Below are 19,343 nucleotides of genomic sequence, written 5' to 3' on the forward strand. Positions count from 1 at the left end.
CTGGAGGTGGAGTAATTTCTAAATGGCAAAGCCAGGGCTAGAACCCAGGCTGCCTGCCCCTTGGTACGCCAGGGCTAGAGCAGTGCTGGAGTCCCACCAGGGTCTGGATGAAAAGTGGCCTTAAAATGGGGCACGAGTTCTCCATCAACAAGAATATTTGGTGCCAACTCCTACCTCTGAGTTGGCTTTGAAGGAAGGAGGGGACAGAAGTGACAAAGATGGGTCCACTTACTCTCCTTGGACACTAGAGCTGACCAAAAGGAACCTGTACCTAGAGGGGGAGGGCCCCATCGAGGGGCCTGCTTCCTTGGCAGTGATGGGCTGGCTTGGAAAATCAGGCTCTGTTGCATTGGGGCCAGAGGAAGATTCTTGGGACCCAAAATGTGCTCGAGAACTGTCATCCAGTGTCCAAAATGAGCCTTAGCTTCTGGAACAGGCTCGGTCCTGTCAGATAGGCGTTGGCAGCTCCCGCTTCCTCATGGGTAACTCCCTTCAGCTGTCCCAACAGAGCCAAGCACCTGCTGCCCAGTGTAGGCTTACCTGCCCCCCCCCGCCCCCTGCCAACCTGTCTGAGGGGCACGTGGGCAGCTAACATTTACCCAGGCCCTGCCCTAGGAGATGAGGGAGATAGCACTGGTCCCCCATCTTCTCTTCCCCATTCTCCCACTCCCCCCCAAACCCCCCACTCCCCCAAACAGGCCTGTCACAAGACACCTGGGAGCTGTGAGGAGACCAGACAGGCTAGGAGGGACCAGACTCCTCGTGTAACCAGAGAAGGATCAGACTCACAGGCAGACGGCTTTATCATATAAGTGAAAATAATATGAAAATGTCTTTTATTTCTAAGTACAAAGCCAGACACTATTAAAACTGAAAAACTGGCCAGAGGCCGTAAAGGACAAAAAGGGGACTCTCTTTGGCCTGGTGTCCTGTGACCCAGCGCAGTGCTGTGGGGGGTGGGCTGGGGGGGGTGCAGCAGCAAAAGATGGGCAGGTTGTGGAGTGTGGGAGGGAGGCCGACCTGCCAGCCCCGCCTGTGGGTCAGCTCTCCGCTCCTCAGAGCCTCCGGGTCTAGGGACTGAGGTTACTCTCGGCCTTTAAGGGCCACTGGGTCTCTGGCCGAGCAGACCCCAGCAATGAAGGGGGCAGGGGTGAGGCAGATGGGAGTGGGTGAGGCAGGGAGCAGAAGCCTTTCTGCACTGGGAAACTTTTATTCCGTGGCTGCAAGTGAATGCTGCCGGCAGCAACTGAGAATGAAGCAAGGTGTTCTTGCCCCCAAAGGTATCTTCAGTCTCTCAGTCACATCCCCATTATAGACAGAGAAGGTCTTGAGTCCTTGGAAAGGAGGACATGTCCGAGACTTAAGGCTGCGGCAGCCGAGGCTGTAGTGATGGAGTCTTGGGGCCACCTGGGGAGGAGCTAAAAGGAATGTGGACAGGTTGGCAGGAGTGAAGGGTGCTCATCCCAGGAGCTGTGTGCAGGCCCCTCTATTTGTGTCTGGGGGCCAGGGGCGTGTGTGAGGGCTCAGGCCTCGCCTTCCTCCCCACTGCCATCCACACTGGCCTGCCTCACCACCTTCCCCCGGAGCCTGGGTGTGGAGGCACAGCAAGCACCCCCCTGCTCCTGGAAGGCCTGGGTCCGGCTGGCCACCAGGGCGGCGCTGTTGAGGGCGACCACAGACTGGCGCGACTTCAGAGCAGGCCAAGACCCCTTGCGGCCCCGCCCGCCTCCCTTGGCCTTTGAGAGCTGAGGGAGGGGCTCTGGAGGGTCTTCCTCTGAAGACTCATTCGAAGAAAACACCTGGCGGGGTCAGAGTAGAAGAAGAATCACTGAGAAGTCTTTCCAGGGCAGGGGCACTGAGCACAGAGTCTGGAAAGGGGCAAGTGTGGACTGGTAAGTGAATGCAGAGAAACTGGGCTACTCGAGGGTCACATTTCCACAGGAGAGAAGACAACACCCCAGCCCCACTGTCCCTGCTCCTCGGCCTTCACCTGTCTACAACCTCCTAGCCCCACAGGCCCTCCTGAGCTTCCCTGCACCTGCCACATCCTTGAGGCCCCCTGCTGCTCCTCTTGCCCCCTCTGCCTTTGTACAGTCAGTCCTGAGAGCCTTCCAGGAGCTGGGCTCTGAGCCGGGAGCCAAATGAAGACACTCTGCCTTTAGAAACATCCACACTCACCCATCAACCATCCATACCCAGTGCCACCTCCTCCAGGAAGCCTCTCCCAAGCATTCTGGCCCCCCCAGACGAGCTCTGGCCTCAAGTCTCGCGCGCGTGCGCGTGCGCGTGCGTGTGCGTAAGAGCGGGGTGGCGTCTGGCTTCCTAAGGCAAAGGCCAGCCTCTGTTCTGCTCATGCCCTGCAGCACTTAGCACGGAGATGATGCTCAACGGCTCAGGCCAGTACTTGGTTTTGTGGGTGCCATGACCCCTCTGCACCCCATCCTCTGATGGGTCGCTTGTCCCCCAGACTTGGGAGGGGCTGCAGAGATCATCTCGTCCACCTCATCTAGGGTCAGCAGTTGGTCGTCCAGCTCCTAGCCTGTGGAGGATGGCTGGGCAGCCCTGCCCCTTAGGAAGCACGTCCTTTCATCAGGCTGAGCGGTGCCCACAGCCTCCAGCCCAGGGGCTGGCTCGGCCCAGAAGCCACCGTGGATGCCCCCGGCCCCATGGCTGCTCTCCAGCTCCCATGAAGGACAGCGCTCGCTGGCCCCCACTGGGTCTCCTTGGCCGCTTTGAGGGGACGAAACGGAGCCGCCCAGGGAGTGGTCCCCATGGGAAGCCGAGTACCCGTCCCGATCTCTCTCCTTCCTCCCATCTGCCCCCCCACTGTGCCTCAGCCTGGGCTCCTTCCCTGGCCCCAGCCTCACCTCTGGCAGGTCACTGGCCCCTGAGGTGCCTTCCAGCTCCAAGGCAGGCTCCAGGAGGCTGATGGACCTCATGACCCCTCGGAGGTTGATACGGGGCCGTGGTCCAGGCTCTTCTGTCAGGGCTGCCTGGCTCTCCTCCAAACCCATAGTCTCCATCTCCCCTCTGCCCCCTGGCTCTGGCGGAAGCGGTGGGGACGGTGTAGAGACATCGGGGGCGAGGGGCTCCTCTGGGGAGGCCCCACCCGCTTTCTGCTCCCAGAGATGGCTCTGCCGGCTGTAAGGAGGTAGCCCTGAGTCAGCTTTGAGTGACCCAGCAGCCCCCCCAGCCTCGACACCCACCAACTCGCTTCCCCTCGCCTCCCCCTCGAACCTGGCGGTCAGGATGCCCTGGTAGGTCTGCAGCTGGCGCAGAAAGCCAGGGTTGGGGCGGGCGATGGGCCGGAGCTCCTGAACGTGGCGCAGGGCCTGCTCCAGGCTCCAGCCGTACTGCTTCATGGCATAAGCGACCACCGTGGCAGCTGAGCGGCTGACGCCCATCTTGCAGTGCACCAGCACCCGGGTGCCCTGGGCTCTGTGGAGGCGGCACGGTCAGCTCCCCCGCCCGCCCCCTCCCTGCCCCCCCCCCCGTCAGTGTAGGGGAAGGGCGGGTAGTGCTCCACCCAGAGCAGAGGAGGGGGGCAAGGCCAGAAGGAGTCCTAGAGCTGAAGGCAAAGCCGGCAGGATGAAGCTGGGGTGGGGGTGAGCCGCGGGGGCCGGGGGCACCCCACCTTGCGGCCTCCACGAAGCGGTGTGTCTCCTTCCAGTGGGGTAGCAGCTGGGCTGACTCCTCGTCCCAGAGGCGCACGTTGTGGTAGACGAAGCGCTCCGGGTAGAAGTTGTCGATCTCGCGGGCCATGTTCAAGATGTGGCTGACCCTGCAGTGGAGGGCAGGAGGCCTGGCTGATGTGGCTGGTGGGGGGGACGTGAGGCCCATCGGCCAGCAGACCCGGCGGAGCCTGGCTGGTTCGGAGAGTCGGGCGGGGGCGGGCGGGGGGGCGGGGGGGAGATGGCCGTGACCCTGAGCGAATCCTGTCGCCCTGCCAGGCTGGAATTGCCCCCTCTGGTCCAGCCAGCGGCTCGGCTGACTGCAGTGCTAAGCCTTCTAGTGTAAGTCAGTCAGAGAACAGCTCTGAGCAACGCTGAGACCACGTGGATCTGCGGCGGCAGCTGGGGTGACAGGGGCCACAGCGGGTTTCCTGGAAGCCCACAGTGGACAAATGGCAGGAACCTAGGAGAGCAGGCGGCCAGGTCCCCCGGGAGAGGGGCACAGGCTTCTCCCTTACGACGCGGTCAGTGGAGAGGAGCTTTCCTGCTTGGGACAGGCCGCCAGGATGCCCGCGGCTGCCCCTCTTCACCATGAGACTGAGGCCCTGGGTCTGGGCCTTGCCTTACAGCGTGGGGAGGGCGAGTGGGCCCGGGGAGGCCTTGCAGGGGGAGCAGCCCCAGAGGCGGAACGGGAAGCGGAGCTAGCAGCCCTTCAGGGGGGCCTGGGGGCTTCTGGCCAGGTTGCCCCTTGGGGGGAGGCCAAGTGAAGCGGGGAGACAGGGTGGGCAGTCCTGAGGGGCTCAGAGCCCTACCTGTTTCTCTGTAGCTCCTCCAGGTTCGCCGCATTCCACTCTGAGCCCTGCGGAGGGAGGGGAGCATCATCCTCCGTCCCCCCAGCTGCAGCGCCCTCACGCCCCCCCCCCACCCCTCCCGCTGCTGCTCACCAGGTAGAGGTGGGGGAAAATGTGGGAGGCGCGGTCTTGCTGGGCCATGAGCAACAGCATCTGGTTGTCGATGAAGTCACGGTACTGTTGCAGCTGCCGGCCCAGGCGCAACTCCAGGGCCTGGCGGATCTGCAGGCAGAGCCACAGGGGCGCCGAGGCTCAGGGGGTCCCTTGCAAGTGTCCTGATGCCTGACCCTTCCCTCTGGGACCTCAGAGGGCGCACCCGTCCCACCTGGACAGAGGAGCTGAGCCAGGCATGCGGGCCTGGCTCAGGGCAGGAGGCAAGCAAGGTGGGAAGAAAGAGAGGAAAGCTCTGCCCCAGTTGGAGGACCATCCTCCCCCCGCCCCGCCCCGTCCCCCGTCCAGGGGGCCCAGCTCCCTCCTCACCCCTGCTCCTCCCCAGCACCAGCCCACCTCTTTGGGTTTTCTGTGTTTTTGGTTGTTTGGTTTTTTTTTAAAGTAAGCTCCACGCCCAAGGTGGGGCTTGAACTCGTGACCCCGAGATCAAGAGTCACCTGCTCTACTGACTGAGCCACCAGGCACCCCCCAGCCCACCTCTTTGGAAGTGACGCTCTCCAGGTCACTGGTGTCCAGCACATCCCACAGCTCAGCCCGGATCGCCTGCTCCATCTGCTCCTGTTCTGAGGGCCTGGGAGCCGAGCCCGTCAGTCCAGGGAGCCCTTCCCCACTCGGCCGCGACACCCTCCCTCTCCTCCCCTCCCTGCACTGACCGGCCAGGCTCGGCGCTGGGAGGCCGCAGAGACTCCAGGTCGGCCATGGCCATCCACTCATTGAGGCAGCTCTGGTCGGAGCTCAGTCTCTCCTGGTAGTGTCCAGCCCAGGTCAGGGCACTGCCCCCCGGCACAAGGCCACTGCCGAGGGCTACCTCACACGCCTGGTGCAGCACCTGGAGCGTGGCCCTAGGACGGGGGAGAGGCTGGATCACACTGTCCTCCCTGCCACCCCTCCCCAGCCCCTCAGCTACCTCTGAGGAGAGGATGGGCCACCCTAACCCTTACCACATGGTCTGGATGGAGATCGGCTTGAAGATTCGGCTCTGCCCACCAGACGTCACGCTGAAGCCCCTGAGGGAGATCGGGCGGGGGTAGAAGCCAACTCCAGGCTCTGGCACAGAGCCCCGGAGAGGCCAATCCACTAGCGACCTCGTGAGGCTGGTCCACAGAATGTATACACATCACTGGGCTTCACGATAAGCCCCATTTGCCAGATATGGGGTAGCTAAGGCCCAGAGAAGCTAGGTGACTTGCCTAGGCTCACACAGCAAACCCGAGGTAGAGCTGAGTAGGCCCAGGCGCCAGATGCCCGGCGCGGCGTTCTCCCACCGCTCCCCAGTGCCCAGCAGCCCCATCACAGACATCACCCTGCTGGCCCCGCCCCCCCCCCTCCCCTCCCCCTAGTTGTCGCCTCCTACCCGTCTCCATCTAGGTACACCTGGGTGTCACTCCACAGAGGCAAAACCAGGCCCAGGGTGCAGCAGGGGGAACTGGCAGGGGACAGAAGAAAAGCCATTGTCCCCCAGCATCTCACTTCCTTGCCCCCACCCCCCTCCCTCTCCCTGCTCCCACCTGCTGTCGGGGAAGTCCACCCCCAGGAGGACGGTCTCATCCCGGCTCAGGTGTTCTCGTGTGGAAACTACCAGCAGGTAGCGGAGCCGGGGGGGCCGGGCTGCCTCCAGCTGGGCTGCCTGGGGGAGATGAGGAGGGAGAAGCCCAGGGTCACGGTGGCCCCAGAAGACCCTGCACCCGTGCCCCCCGCCTGACACAGTCCTGGGCCTAGAACAGACCTGCTGCCCACCCTCCTCTTCTCAGACACCAGATTGGTGGTTATAATCTGATGGTTTCCCACTTTTGGATTTCATGGTCCCACCAGATGTTTAAGAAGACTTTTCTTAAAGTGGCTATGTGTGGAAAAAAGGGGAGAATGGGCCTGACACAGATTGCCTGTTTTCACCTTCTGCCTAGGAAGGAGGCTTAGAAAAAACCTTTGCACTTGCCATCACTATCCTGCGATTCCAGAAAGGTTTCTCACCCAAGAAATACTAAGGACGCGATCCCACAATGAAGGATGGTTATTTCCGTGGAATAAATTCAGCTTTAGAGAGACCTCCTGCTTTTGTTTTTCCCATCTTGGCGGCAGACAAGGAGGTGCCCCACAGACATCTGGGAGCGGGTCCTCAAGCTCTCACCTGTGCCCCATGGCGCCTGGGCCCCCTCCGGCTCAGCAAGCCCTCCTGAGCGCCAGGCCAGGCCTTCAGTAGGCAGACAGCTCGCGGGGTCAGGAAGGGCTTGCGCGGGTTGCACAGAACCCCGTCTCTGTGTAATGGCCAGCTCTTGGCCCTAATCTGGCCCTATGGGCTCAAGCAGGACAGACCTCCCGCCACCGTTTCCCCCACCGCCAGAGCCCTGAAGACTTGACTGTGCCCTGTCAAAAGGAGTAGCTGAGCCGGCAGGCTCACCAGGGTTTGGGGGTTCCTGTTACTGCTCCCCACTCAGACACACGGGCTAGCTCTCTTCCACCCTCCGCCCCAACCCAAGGGCGGGCTCTCCCCCCTTCTCAGGGGGCTCTGGGCCACCCCTCACCAGGCGGATGTCGTCCTGCGGCCTCAGCATCTCCACCATGAGATGCAGGTGCTGGCTCTGCTCCTGCTTCCTGGGGCTCTGGGGCCCATGCCCGTCATCCGTCTGGTCCCCGTGGGGCCGTTCTTCACCCGGGGGTCTCTCCACCGCCTCGGGGCCGGCCTCAGCGGCTTCTCCCTCGTCCTCCCCATCCTGCAGTCTCAGGACAGCCCCGCGGAGGACTGCGAAGCTCTGCCTGGCGGGGCAGCAGGGAAGCCATCAGGGTCCCCCGTACCCCTCAGGACAGGTGCATCCGAATCACCCACCAGGCTTGTTAAAACAGGGGTGGGGCCCCATCCCTGGAGAGTCAGTAGGTCTGGAATGGAAGCCTGAGAATGTGCGTTTCTAACGGGTTCCCAAGTGCTGAGGCCACCCCATTTGGGGAACTACAGTCTCAGAGGCTCCCAAGCCCTCAACCCACTTGTCTAAGGGTTGGGGGTGGGCAAGAGTTGCTCCCTTTCCTCCGCACCTGCCTAACTCAGGAGATGCTGTAAACTTGGTGGGGACCCAGGAGTCCTCGGGCCCTGTTGTCTCAACCTGCCCTTTGGTTTGTGACTACTGGCCTGAGCCAGGGTCCACGATGGTGGTGACCAGGGGGAAGATGGAAGCAAAGGCAGCCAAGTCAGTGCTGCAAGCCAACTGCACCCACCAGCCGTGCCCACTGGCAACACTGCCCCACAGATTCAGGAGTTGGCTTTGGCTGTGAGTCCTCCAGGGTGGCAGTGGCCGGGCCTGGCGGCTGGATGTGGGTGTCTGTGTTGGGGAGAGGTGCTCACCTTCGCTGGAGCCGGCTTCCCCGCTTGGATGCCTGGTCCTGCTGAGAAAGTGGCCCCCAGGGCAGAGTGAGGCGGGCAGTGGCAAGGACTCTCTTCTCTGCTCTCAGGGTGCGATCGCTCCCCGCCCCCCCCCCAACTAGGGACTGGAACCAGGAAAGGTGTCAGGTCCCTTCCCACCCCAGTCCACTCCCCACCCGGAGGCACTGGGGGAGCCTGGGCCCAGGTCCAGGTAGGGCAGCGTGGGGTGAGAGTGGGTGGGGGTGCTGGAGGTGTCCAAGGGGTTGGCCCAGATCTGAGCCTGGAAGTGGGTAGGGCCTCTGCAGTCTGGGCTGGCACTTCGGGGTGCCAGATCTTTGGTCTGAGTTCCTGGAAGCCTCAAGACCCCCTCCCAATCCCCTCCAGCGTGATACTCGGGGTCCCCCTCCCCGCCACCCCCAGGCTCAAGGGGAGACTGGCCGTGGGCAGGACGCGCTCCCCCAGGCCCAGCTGGCAGCCAACCGCGTGGGCCGGACCACGGCAAAGCCAGACTTACCGTGGGCCCCACAGGCGTGGAGTGGCCGCTGGCCGGGGGGGGAGCGGCTCACGGTGACCAGGGCCATGGGTCCTGGCCGGGGACACCTGGGCCGGTCCGGGCACTTTGCCCTCCCACAGCTCTACGGACAGTCCCTGCCCCGCAGGACCAGGAAGGAGAGACCGGAGCCACCAGGGCCTGGCACCTCCTCGGGGGCGGCCCTTAAAGGGCCAGACACTCGTCCAGCCGGGCCCGCCGAGCCAGCGCGGAGCGGCCGCCGCCCCTCCCTTCGCGTCTCCTCCGCTTCGGCCGCCTCGCCCCCGCCCCCGGATACGTTGGGGGTGGACCCGAGGCGGGGCGCAGGTGCGGAGCGCGGCCGGGAGGGAAGTGTCCAGAGGTCCTGCAACTTGCAGCCTTCGTTCCCGGGTTGGGTCCCTCCTCCCGGGAGGCGCCCCTGCCCCTGCCCTCCCGGCTCCGCCCACTTAGGTCACCTGAGTTCTGCTTTGGACCTCAACCGTGCTATTACCTAGAAGAGATGGGACCTAGGGAGGCAGGACTGGGGACACAGGTCTTGGAGAGGATCAGACACAGTCTTAAGTTGGGGGGCACCCCAGAATTATTTCTCCTTGCTGATTGGCCCTCCTGCTTCCACTCTCTGCACGAATCATTGGGGAGACATGCAGAGCTTCAGGGGAAATCAGGCGGGATTTAGAACTGACCCTTGTGGCTCACAGGGGACCCTCAGGGCCACCTTGGAGGTGAGCAGGGCAGAGCTGCAGCAGAGGGAAGTGACTTGTCCAAAATCACTGGGATAGAACATGCTGGGGTCAGTGCAGGAATCCAGGCCTGGGGTGCAGGGGGCTCCTCCCAGCTGGCTGGGAGTAGTCTGGAGGCCCAGCCTTTCTCCCTCTTGGACAGGAGCACAGGTGGGTTCTGGTAAAGACCCAGTGAGTCACAGGAGGACTCCAGGGAATTGATGTTAATGGAGCACCTACTCTGTAAGGGACTTGACATACGTGGGTTCACTTCGCCCTCCCAACAGCCCTGGGGAGTGGGAGGCAGTCTCATTTTACAGCTGAGGAAACCGAGGCTCGGAGAAACCGAAAGGGCCACAGCCAGGATTCAAACCCAGGTCTGCAGCCATTGTCCACAGCGTCGGCCCTCAATGTCACCTCCCCACCTTGTCTCCCCATTGAGCAGAATAAGCCTGCTGCTTAAAGTCTCTTTATTTCCACCTAGGTCTCCAACGCAAGTCCACGGCCAGGGCTCCAGGCCCCAAGCTTAGCAGCAGAGAGTTTATAAATAGATAAGTAACAAAAGCAGGCGGGGCAGCAGCCCAGACGGGGGCCCCCCCCCTCCCCCGGGGGCCGGGTGCTCAGTGCTCCGTGAGCGAGAGCTGCAGGATCCTCCGCAAGTCCTCCTCCTCCTGCTGCCCCTGGCGTTCCTGCTCCTCGTGCTCTCTCGAAGACAACTCCAGGGCCAGGCGAAGTTGCTCCTCAAAGCTTGGCGGGGCTGGGGCCGGGGGGCTCCTGTGAGGGGATTCTGGGCCGTTGGGCTCTGTGGACATCCGCAGGCTTTCTTGGAGGGCCCTTCCAGACAAGGCGTGAGAGGAAGGGCAGAGCAGTGAGTGCTCAGGCGGGGGAAGAAGGCCAAGGGCGAGATCGTGGCTATGGAGGACAGCGGCAAGGACAGGGCGGCTGGGGCCCGGAAGGACCGGAGAGAAGACACCGGGCGAGGGGCCCTGCCTCCCCCATCCTCGTGCTGCCTTCAGTGGCAGGCAGCACTGCTTATGGAGGGTGGCCTTGGAGAGGGCATGGGATCCCGGGACTAGTGCCTCCCCACTACCCACCACCACCAGCCAAGGACCCCCTGGCTGGCAGGGTCCTCGGGGCAGGGCAGCCTGAGACACGGTCCTAGTAGGTCCTAGAGGGCCTCACCGCTCCAGCTGAAGCTGCTCCTCGTAAGCGGTGGCCTGGGGAAGAGGGTGGGCCCCAGGCCGGGTGTTGGTCAGGGCTTCCCAGACTGTTACCTGCAGCAGACGAAGCCCGGAGCTGTCACGCCTGCCACCCCTGCCAGCACCCAGGCGGGGCCGGCCCCGGGCCCGCGTCCCACCTGCTCGGCCTCCGCGCCCGCCTCCAGCAGGCTCTGCCGGATGGCAAACTGCAGCAGGTCGTCATCCTCGTCACGAAGGGGCTCACTGCGCTCTGTGCCCAGCACGCTGTACCCCTCGGGCACCTCAAACACGGCGGGGTCCACCTCGCACGGGAAAGGGCTCCCTGTGCAGGAGAAGGGCTGCACTCAGCCCCAGGGCTCAGGGCCCAGGGAGTGGCGCGGCCCGCCTCCCTGCCGCGGAGGTACCTGATGCTGGGCCGCCCGAGCCCGAGCCGGGGGCCGGCACCCACACCGAGCTCAGGGGCTCGTCACAGCCACACAGGTTGCTGAAGGTGATGCGGGCATTGAGCACGTGGAAAAGGGGAATCTCTGTGAGGAGACAGTGAGCCTGAGCCACCGGGGCCAGCAGCCGGCCCCTCTGTCCCCAGGAGCTGCCCAGTGGCCCTTCGTGCCCTAGGCCACCCCTCACCAATCTTGACTGGGAAGCCGGGGGGAAGGCGCAGGGTGATGAAGTCACGCAGCTTGGCAAAGTGAGCGTTGCTGATGGCCATCAGGTCAATGATGGGCGTCACCTGGTCACCCAGGGAGAGCGGGTGCTCCTCACTCAGCCAGAGCGTGGCCTTGAACCTGCACAGGACGTGAGTCAAGGAACCTCTGGTGGCCCCTCTGTTAAGACCCGCCCAGCCTGGACACCTGCCTTTACTCACGCTCTCTGCCGAGCCTGCGTTGCCCTCTCGTCTGCTCAGCTGTCCCCACCTGCCTTCCCCAGGAGCGTACGTCCTTTCGGCCCTACTGCCCGAGCTGCCCCCCGGACCCTGGGCCCAGGCTGGGGTCTACGGTAGCCTCAACTCATCTGGATGAGGAGTCTACCTGTGGTCCCTGGGACAGTGCTGGGCTCATCGTAAGCTCTATGTCATGGCTCATCAGATCCTCCTAGTGCCCTTGTGAGCAGGGGGACAAGTGTGACTGTTATTTTACTGAGGAGAACAGACTCTCGGAGGGGAAGACATTTCCTGGGGCCACAGAGTCCGAAGACGGTAGAGCTGTGAGCCCTTCCCCTTTGCCACAAACTGGCCTCCAGCAGGTGCTCATTCAACTGAACAGAAAACCATAAATGGGCGGTGCTGCCCATTCATTCATTCACCGGAGAAGAGTAACCCGTCCTCTGGGCCAAGCCCCAGAGCTGGTGCCAATAACCACGGACAAGACAGACCTGGCTCCTGTCCCTAAGGAGGAGAATCTAGCAGGAAGCCAGCTGGGTGAATGGGTCCCCCACTATGGTGGGCCCCATGTGTGACAGGAGTCTGCAAGCGCTCAGGGGGACCAGGCAGGGTCCCCGTCCCTGAGGGAAGTCCCAAAGCCAGTTCCAAGACCTCACCTCTGTACTTTGCTGGACATCTCAATGGGGCGGCCAATGTTCCTCGACTCCAGACTGAAGTTGGGATCGAAGTATTCACTGGGGGAAATGGCTGTGGGGTTGGTGGGGCTGGCGGCCTGCTGCACAGGAGCCTGGGAGGGCCCCATGAACAGACTTAGTGTTCAGGAGGGTGCCTGCCTGGCCCTGCCCAGCGGCCCCCTGCCCGTGACCCCCCAACCTGGGGGCCTGGCTCACCCCGCTGTGGGAGTGCTGCTGGGCCATCCCGAGGAAGGACTGGAATGGAGTCTTCCCTCCTAAGGAGAAAGGGTGGGAGCCCATGAGGAGACTTGGGGCCACTGCCCCCAGACTGCCCCCCTGCAACCACTCTGGGAGCCTCCTGTCGGGTGGGAGACAGAACACATGGGAATGGGGAGGCTTCCCAGCTTGTCCCAGACGTTGTGGCCCTAACCCCCAGACCAGGATGACCCCAGCATATGGTGTGACTGGGCAGCAGGCAGGCGCACCTCGGTTTACCTTTGCTCCTCGACTTGTCCTGATCAGAGAGGTGCTCCGTGCGAGTGCGTGTCACCAGCTCCACATTGGTGGCACTGTATACCTGGGGAGCAGGGGGGACACGGGGGGGAGCTGAGGGCTCAGAGCCTGTTTCCCACACTCAGCCTCACCAGTACAGGACCCACGTCCTCCTCTCTGCAGGGACAGACAGGATCTCGCCCCCCACTGTGGAGGAGGTGGCAGGGTCTGAACCGTGGGGGCTCAGTCATGAGGGGAAAGCACTCCTCGTGTCATCTCGGTAACCGGGTCGGGGCCCGTGCTGGGGTGATCCCTATGTGCTTGGCGGGGCCTGGGCACTCGGGCCCCCCTGAGTTCCCGCGGCCGCACGGGGCTTCCAGAGCCCACGGGCTACTCTGTCTCTCCTCCACATGGGTGGATGTGGAGAAGCAGTGCAGTTCCTGGGCCTCGTCTCCTACCCCAGCCCCCACCACTAGCCTCTCCTGCCTTGGCCTCGTAGCCGCTAACGGTTTCCATCTTCTCAGACCGCCAGCCCCAGATACCACATTTGTTCCTGAAACAGACCAAACAGGAGCTCGTGAGGATCCGGACCCCTCGACCCTAGCCAGAGCCTTCCCTTCCAGAGACCCCTTCCAATTCGTCTTCCCACTGTGAAACGCAAGGGCCTTGAAGAGGATGCCTGGACAGCTGGGGACAATCAAACAGGGACTGGGGACTAAAAAGTACCGAGGAATTATCATTAATTTGTTAGGTGTGATAATGGTGTTGGGGCTGGTTTTATAAACATCCTTATCTGCTAGAGTCATGTGCAGAAGCATTTACTGTTAAAGTGATACGACATCTGGGCTGTGCTTTAAAATGGTCCAGGAAGGGGCGCCTGGGTGGCTCAGTTGGTTAAGTGTCTGACTTCGGCTCAGGTCATGATCCCGGGGTCCTGGGATCAAGCCCTGCTCAGTGGGGGGTCCGCTCGTCCCTCTCCCTCTGCCCCTCCCCCCACTTGTGCGCTCTCTGAAATAAATAAAATCTTAAAAAAAAAAAAAGTTTGGGGGCACCTGGGTGGCTCAGTCATTAAGTGGCTGCCTTCGGCTCAGGGCATGATCCCAGGGTCCTGGGATCGAGCCCCGCCTCGGGCTCCCTGTTCTGCGGGAAGCCGGCTTCTCCCTCTCCCACTCCCCCTGCTTGTGTTCCCTCTCTCGCTGTGTCTCTCTCTGTCAAATAAAAAAAAAAAAAAAATGTTCAGGGAAGGGGCACCTGGGGGGCTCAGTCAGTTGAGGGTCCGATGCTTGATTCTGGCTCAGGTCATGATCTCAGGGTCGTGAGATCGAGCCCCACATCGGGCTCCAAGGTGGGCATGAAGGCTGCTTAAGATTCTCTCTCACCCTCTGCCCCTCCCCCCACCTCTCTCTCCTTCTCTAAAAATAAAATAAAATAAAGTAAAATAAAATAAAATAAAACAGTCCAGAGAAAAAAGGAAAAAAGCAAGGAAGGATAAGACTCAACAAGATTGACAGAACGTCAGCAAGTGCTGAAGTTGGGCGAAGAGGACATTCTTACTATTCTCTCTTTCATACACGTTTGAAATTTTCCAGAATAAAAAGTGAAAAATAAAAGTGTGTCTGATTCGCCAATAACAGTGACAAGACATCAATATCCCACTTTTGATAATGGCTAGGCCAAGGAGACAAACGATCAACAAGGAAACAGAAGACTTGAACAACCCTATTAAAGAGACTTAACAGACTTTCTTAGAACACTCCACCCAACAACAACAGAATGCACATTCTCCTCAGGTGCACATGAAACACTCTTCAGGATGGACCATATGCTAGGCCATAAAAGAAGCCTCAATACAACTGAAAGGAGAAAACTCATACAAAGTATGGTCTCCAACCCCAAGGGAATGAAATAAGAAATCAATAACAGAATAAAGATTTGGGAAACTCACAAAGGTGTGGAAAGTAAACACACTCCTAAAAAACCCAAAGGGTCAATGAATAAATCAAAAGAGAAATCAGAAAATGCTTTGAGATTAAGTGGAAATAAAGATACAATGCTCAAACTTGTGGGATGCAGCTAAAGCAGTGGTTAGAGGGAAATTTAGAGCTTTAAATGACAATGTTAAGAAAAAAAACTAAAGACCTAAGTAAGTGGGAAATGATCACATGGTCACGGAAGAGGACACTCAACATTGTCAAGATGACAGTGCGCCCCAAGCCGAGTTACAGATTCAACGCAAACCCTATCAGAATCCCACCCAACGATTTCTTTGTAGAAACTGACCAACTGAATCTGGAATTCCCATGAAATTGCAAGGGACCCCGAATACCCAAAATAATCCTGAGCAAGAAGAACAAAGTCAAAAGACTCACACTTCCCAATTTCAAAACTTACCACAAGGCAACACTTATAAGACAGTGTGGTCCTGGCACAAGGACTGCCATACAGGTCAACGGAACAGAATTGAGAGTCCAGAAATAAACCCATACGTCTGTGGTCAACTGATTTTCCACAAGGGTGCTAAGACCATTCAGTGAAAAAGAGCAGTCTTTTGCACAAATGGTGCTGGGACAAGTGGGTCATCACCTGCAAAACAATGAAGTCAGACCCTTTCCTCACACCATACACAAATATTAATTCCAAATGGATCAAAGACCAAAATGTGAGAGTTAACCTATAAAACTTGCAGAAAAAAACACAGGGGAAAATCTTTGTCACTTTGGATTTGACAAAATATTGTTAGACATGACCCTGGAGGAACAGGTGACAAGAGGAAAAAATACTTAAGTTGTATATTTCATGAAAATTAAAAATGTGTCTTCAAAGGACACGGTCAAGAGAGTGAAAAGTCAGCCCACAGAACGGGAGAAAATATTTGCAAATCGTATACCTAAGAAGGGACTTAGATCTAGGACATATAAAGAACTCTTGCGGGCGCCTGGGTGGCTCAGTTGGTTGGGCGACTGCCTTCGGCTCAGGTCATGATCCTGGAGTCCCGGGATCGAGTCCCACATCGGGCTCCCTGCTCAGCAGGGAGTCTGCTTCTTCCTCTGACCCTCCCCCGCCCATGCTCCCTCTCAAATAAATAAATGACATCTTTAAAAAAAACAAACTCTTGCAACTCAATAATAAAAAGACAACCCAATTTTTTAAATGCGCAAAGGATCTGAATAGACATGTCTCCAAAAAGAGCTATAAATGGCCAATGAGCACATGAAAAGGTGCTCCACATCATTCATCATGAAGGAAATGCAAATCACAACCACAGTGAAATACCCCTTCTCACACCCGCTAGGGTGGTTATAATCCAAAAATAAATGAACGAACACCAGTGTTGGTGAGGACATGAAGGAACTGGAACCCTCATACACTGCTGGGGGGGCGGGGGATGGAAAACGCTGCAGCCCCCTTGGTAAACAGTCTGGCAGTTCTTCAAACAATTAAACATCTGGTTCCAGATGAGCTACAATTCTACTCCCAGGTATACACCTGAGAGAAATGAAAACTATGTCCCCATAAAACCTTGTATACTAATGTTTACAGAAACATTCATAAAGGCGAAAGGTGGAAACAATCCTAATGTCCGTCAGTAGATGAGTGAATAAACAAAATGTGAGCTAGGCATACAATGGACGGAATGAAGCATCCATCACACTACAACCCGGATGAAGTTTGAAAACGTTCTCAGTGAAAGAAGTCACACAAGACCATGATTCCATTCACGGGAGAGTCCCGAATAAGGAAATCCATAGAGAAAGTAAATCCGTGGCTGCCTAGGGCTGGGGAAGGGGGTGAGGGCACGGGAGTTGGTAGCTACAGGATTTCTTTTTGGGGCGATGACAATGTTCTAAAATTGACTGTGGTGATAGTGGCATTTCCGCAAACACACTAAAAACCACTGACTCGCACACTCTAAATAGGTGAACTGTTCGGTATACAAAATTATATTCCAATAAAGCTGTTTGTTTGTTTGTTTGTTTGTTTTTCAAAAAGGTATTTCTGAAGTCTGTTCCAGGAACTGGGACATATGTTGTCAGAGAGAGAACAGCCTGGCTGGTAGGGTCAGGTTCCTAGGCTACCCACAGAGGACTCTGGCCCAGAAACAGCCATACCACTGAGAAACCCACATTGGGGCAAAGAGCTGCCCTGAACCACAGCCTAAATCCTTGTTGTGATGGGAACACACGTGAGGGCCCCCTGACCTAGCCTCCTTCCCAGGAAGACAGCTGCCCTCGGACAGACATGCAGGGGCCTGAAGGTTGCCACCGGACCTGCAGGTGGTCTGGGTGGGACGCTGGGCCTGCAGGGACCCCTGCCCCCACCTGAGCAGCCTCTGAGCGGCTCACCCTCCCAGAGGCCTGAACCGGGACCCGCGGTGTGGCCGGGCCCCAACTGACCTCTCGAAGGCCACATTGCGCGTGTCCAGGTGGGTGGAGACAATAGGAGAGGTGAGCCGACTGGCCACATGCTCTTCACTGGGCCGCATGGCGGCCAGCAGCGCTTCCGGCTCATGCAGGGCGAGCCCCAGCGTCTCGGTGTGCACCACCTGCCGGTCGTGGTCCACTTCCATCACCAAGGCTCCTGCCTCTGCCAGCCGGCATGGGTGCGTGAGGGGCAACAAGTCAGTGCTAGGCCCCAGACAGCGGGGGAAAGGGCCACCACGGTGCCCTCAGCCTCCTGCTGCTAAGTGGGTGAGGCCCCAGCCCGTGGGTCCCCTCCACCCTCAACCTCTGTTTCCACAAAGGAGAGAAAAAGAACAGCACCGTCCTCACTACGCCACGGGAGAATCCGGCGGGGGGTGCTGGGGGTGGGGGTCCTGGCCTGCCTCATGCCCACAGTGAGTCCCCCAGAGCTCACCCTGGCCCTTGAAGATAAAGCTCCTCCTGCCACGCTGCCAGGTCATGTGCTCAAAGCCCAGAAGACTGGTGTCCACCCTCAGGCTCTCCCCCCGCTTCCACACTCGGTACACGTCACTCGGGCACATCTTGGACACGAGGGGCACTGCAGGGAGTGCGGGGGTCACCATGGTTCTTCCCCATTGGATCCCCCCACCGCCCCGCCCCAGGGCCCTAGAAGCCAAGAGGTCCTCACTCACCCCAGCTGGTGAACTCCCACTTCATCTCCACGTAGAAATCGGGGGCCTGAGATAGACCAGAGCACCTGTCAGGGCCTGGTGCTGAGGATCCGTGGGCCTAGGGAGCTCCTTGTCTGTAGCCCCTCTCTGGGAGTCCAGCCCCTCAGCAGGTCTTCAAGGGCAATGTCCTAGCCACGCCCCCACGACAACCACACCCCACCCAGGAAAGGGTGGGCTAAGTGGGGCCCTAATAAAGTCTTGGAATAAACGGACTATAAGTATCTGGAGCCTGGAGGTCAGTCTCCACCTGGCCCCTAGACTGTGGAGGGGCCCTGGGGGGAACTGCTTGCTCCCTGGGGGTCTCAGAGTCGTCATCTGTAAAGAAGGCACAATGACCCCCTCTGGGCCTGCCCCCCACGCTTGAGGAGGACCAACAGGTACTCTGGGGCACCAGGCCACACCTGCAGAGTCAGATGAAACTCTCCCCGCAGGGAACAGGCCCACATCTAAAGCTCTGTGGAGATTTCTGGTACGCGGGACCCCTGACGTCAGCAACGGCTTTCCTCCTAAAGGGCCCCGTCTCACCCATGTGAGCCTGGACTCCTCTTCCCTACATGACCCTGGAATGGGGTCACTGTCGTCGACAGTGATGGGAAGGCATGGTGCGCAGACTGAGCGGGTGGCAGGTGACCGGTGACCCCCATGCTGCAGCCTGTCACGGCCCCTTGACGCGGCTCCCTACCCCTCCTGACGGACCCCACCTCTGTACCCCGGCGAACCTGGCGGAGTTTGTTGAGCAATTCCGGAATGCCAGCCAGTCTCTGTGTGGCCCTCTGGTAGTCCCGATACTGGAGCACCAGCTGTACCATCTCGGGGTCCCCAGTGCTGACGGCCTCCTGCAGGACTAGGGGCACCAGGCCGCTGAGGGGGGCTCTGTCCATGGCCCCCGGCACCAACCCCACTGCCAGCCTCAGGGGAGCCCCTCTGCCCTCTGCAGTATACCTGCCCAGCCCTGGCAGCTCTCTTTGCCCACATTGGCATTGTGTCGAAGGAGGACTCTCACGGACTCCAGGTTCCCCAGGGACACAGCCAGCTCCAGGGGAGTGCGCCCCCGGGGGTCCTCCTGTTCAATGTCGTGCTAGGGAAGATGGGACACTCAACACAGGGCAAGTAAAGAGAAGCAGGAAGGCCACCAGGCTGAACATGGCTGGGGCTCATGGCGGGAAATAAAGACAGCAGACAGGCCATGGAAATGGCTGAGGGTGGCCTGCGTGTCCTCATAGGAGGAGGGGAGCGAGCAGGTGGGAAGGGCCTGCCCACCTCTCCCGCCTTCGGGCAGGAAGAGAGCTGGGGATCCGGCGGTGGGGCCTGGTCAGGCAGCAGTGCAGCTGCAGATGTCAAGAGTTTGGAGGGGCCTGGGGACCAGAACCAGGTTGCTTGTCCTCAGCCTGGCTCAGGGGTGGTGTGGCGCGAATTCGGGGGCTGGATGCGGTGTGAAGCGGGCAGACGGGCGGGGCAAGGCCCAGCGCTGGAAGCCGAGGCCAGAGGCTCAAGCGAGAGGCGCAGGTGACCCGGGCTTCGGCTCAGGCCGGGCGGCCTCCAGGATGGAGACCACGGCTTTGAGTGGGCTGCGCGGAGGACAGCCCGGGCGCCCGGTGGGTCTCACCTGGCGGCTGTGCAGCGCGGCCTCCAGTTCGCGGTGCCGGTTCGCCCAGACGAGCCGGTGCAGCGGGA

General features: G+C 59.9%; 2 protein-coding genes across 6 annotated transcripts; both read right to left on the reverse strand.

The window, feature by feature from the left end:
• Positions 1-819: 819 nt before the first annotated feature.
• Positions 820-8,796, reverse strand: SSH3 (slingshot protein phosphatase 3). The gene is given in 15 exon segments (XM_025879141.2): positions 820-1,799; positions 2,868-3,141; positions 3,238-3,438; positions 3,635-3,781; positions 4,484-4,530; positions 4,616-4,744; positions 5,171-5,264; positions 5,347-5,535; positions 5,635-5,700; positions 6,048-6,119; positions 6,202-6,320; positions 7,216-7,447; positions 8,028-8,065; positions 8,560-8,589; positions 8,591-8,796. Coding segments are annotated over 15 exon segments (1,950 nt in total). The 5' UTR covers positions 8,627-8,796; the 3' UTR covers positions 820-1,523.
• Positions 8,797-9,746: 950 nt separating this feature from the next.
• ANKRD13D (ankyrin repeat domain 13D) lies at positions 9,747-19,337 on the reverse strand. Of its 5 annotated transcripts, none has more exons than XM_025878567.1 (15): positions 19,276-19,337; positions 18,612-18,747; positions 18,389-18,513; positions 17,631-17,676; positions 17,393-17,536; positions 16,933-17,122; positions 13,025-13,091; positions 12,542-12,623; positions 12,263-12,321; positions 12,029-12,159; positions 11,120-11,277; positions 10,897-11,019; positions 10,651-10,814; positions 10,476-10,567; positions 9,747-10,127 (listed from the first exon to the last, which is right to left on the reverse strand). In XM_025878567.1, exons 3-15 carry the CDS (start codon positions 18,476-18,478, stop codon positions 9,914-9,916), a joined length of 1,560 nt encoding a protein of 519 aa, XP_025734352.1. In that variant the 5' UTR covers positions 18,479-18,513; positions 18,612-18,747; positions 19,276-19,337; the 3' UTR covers positions 9,747-9,913. The 5 variants fall into 5 exon arrangements, with proteins under 5 accessions (XP_025734352.1, XP_025734351.1, XP_025734350.1 ...); XM_025878566.1 differs by having other exon boundaries at positions 9,747-10,205; XM_025878565.1 differs by having other exon boundaries at positions 9,747-10,205; positions 12,246-12,321; positions 12,532-12,623.
• Between the last annotated feature and the right edge of the window lie 6 nt (positions 19,338-19,343).

The sequence above is a fragment of the Callorhinus ursinus genome, unplaced genomic scaffold (genome assembly GCF_003265705.2).
Source record: "Callorhinus ursinus isolate GAN/ISIS: 27379988/994484 unplaced genomic scaffold, GSC_fseal_2.0 scaffold51, whole genome shotgun sequence".
Classification (NCBI taxonomy): Eukaryota; Metazoa; Chordata; class Mammalia; order Carnivora; family Otariidae; genus Callorhinus; species Callorhinus ursinus.

Bases quoted from the DNA above. Each gene is read 5' to 3' on its own strand.
- ANKRD13D (XM_025878565.1), bottom strand. From the start codon at position 18,478: ATGGTACAGCTGGTGCTCCAGTATCGGGACTACCAGAGGGCCACACAG. The intron at 17,677-18,388 runs GTTCGCCGGGGT...GGTCTATCTCAG, and splicing joins TGCTCAACAAACTCCGCCAG to GCCCCCGATTTCTACGTGGA. The intron at 17,123-17,392 runs GTGAGCTCTGGG...GCCGGCTGGCAG, and splicing joins CTTTATCTTCAAGGGCCAGG to AGGCAGGAGCCTTGGTGATG.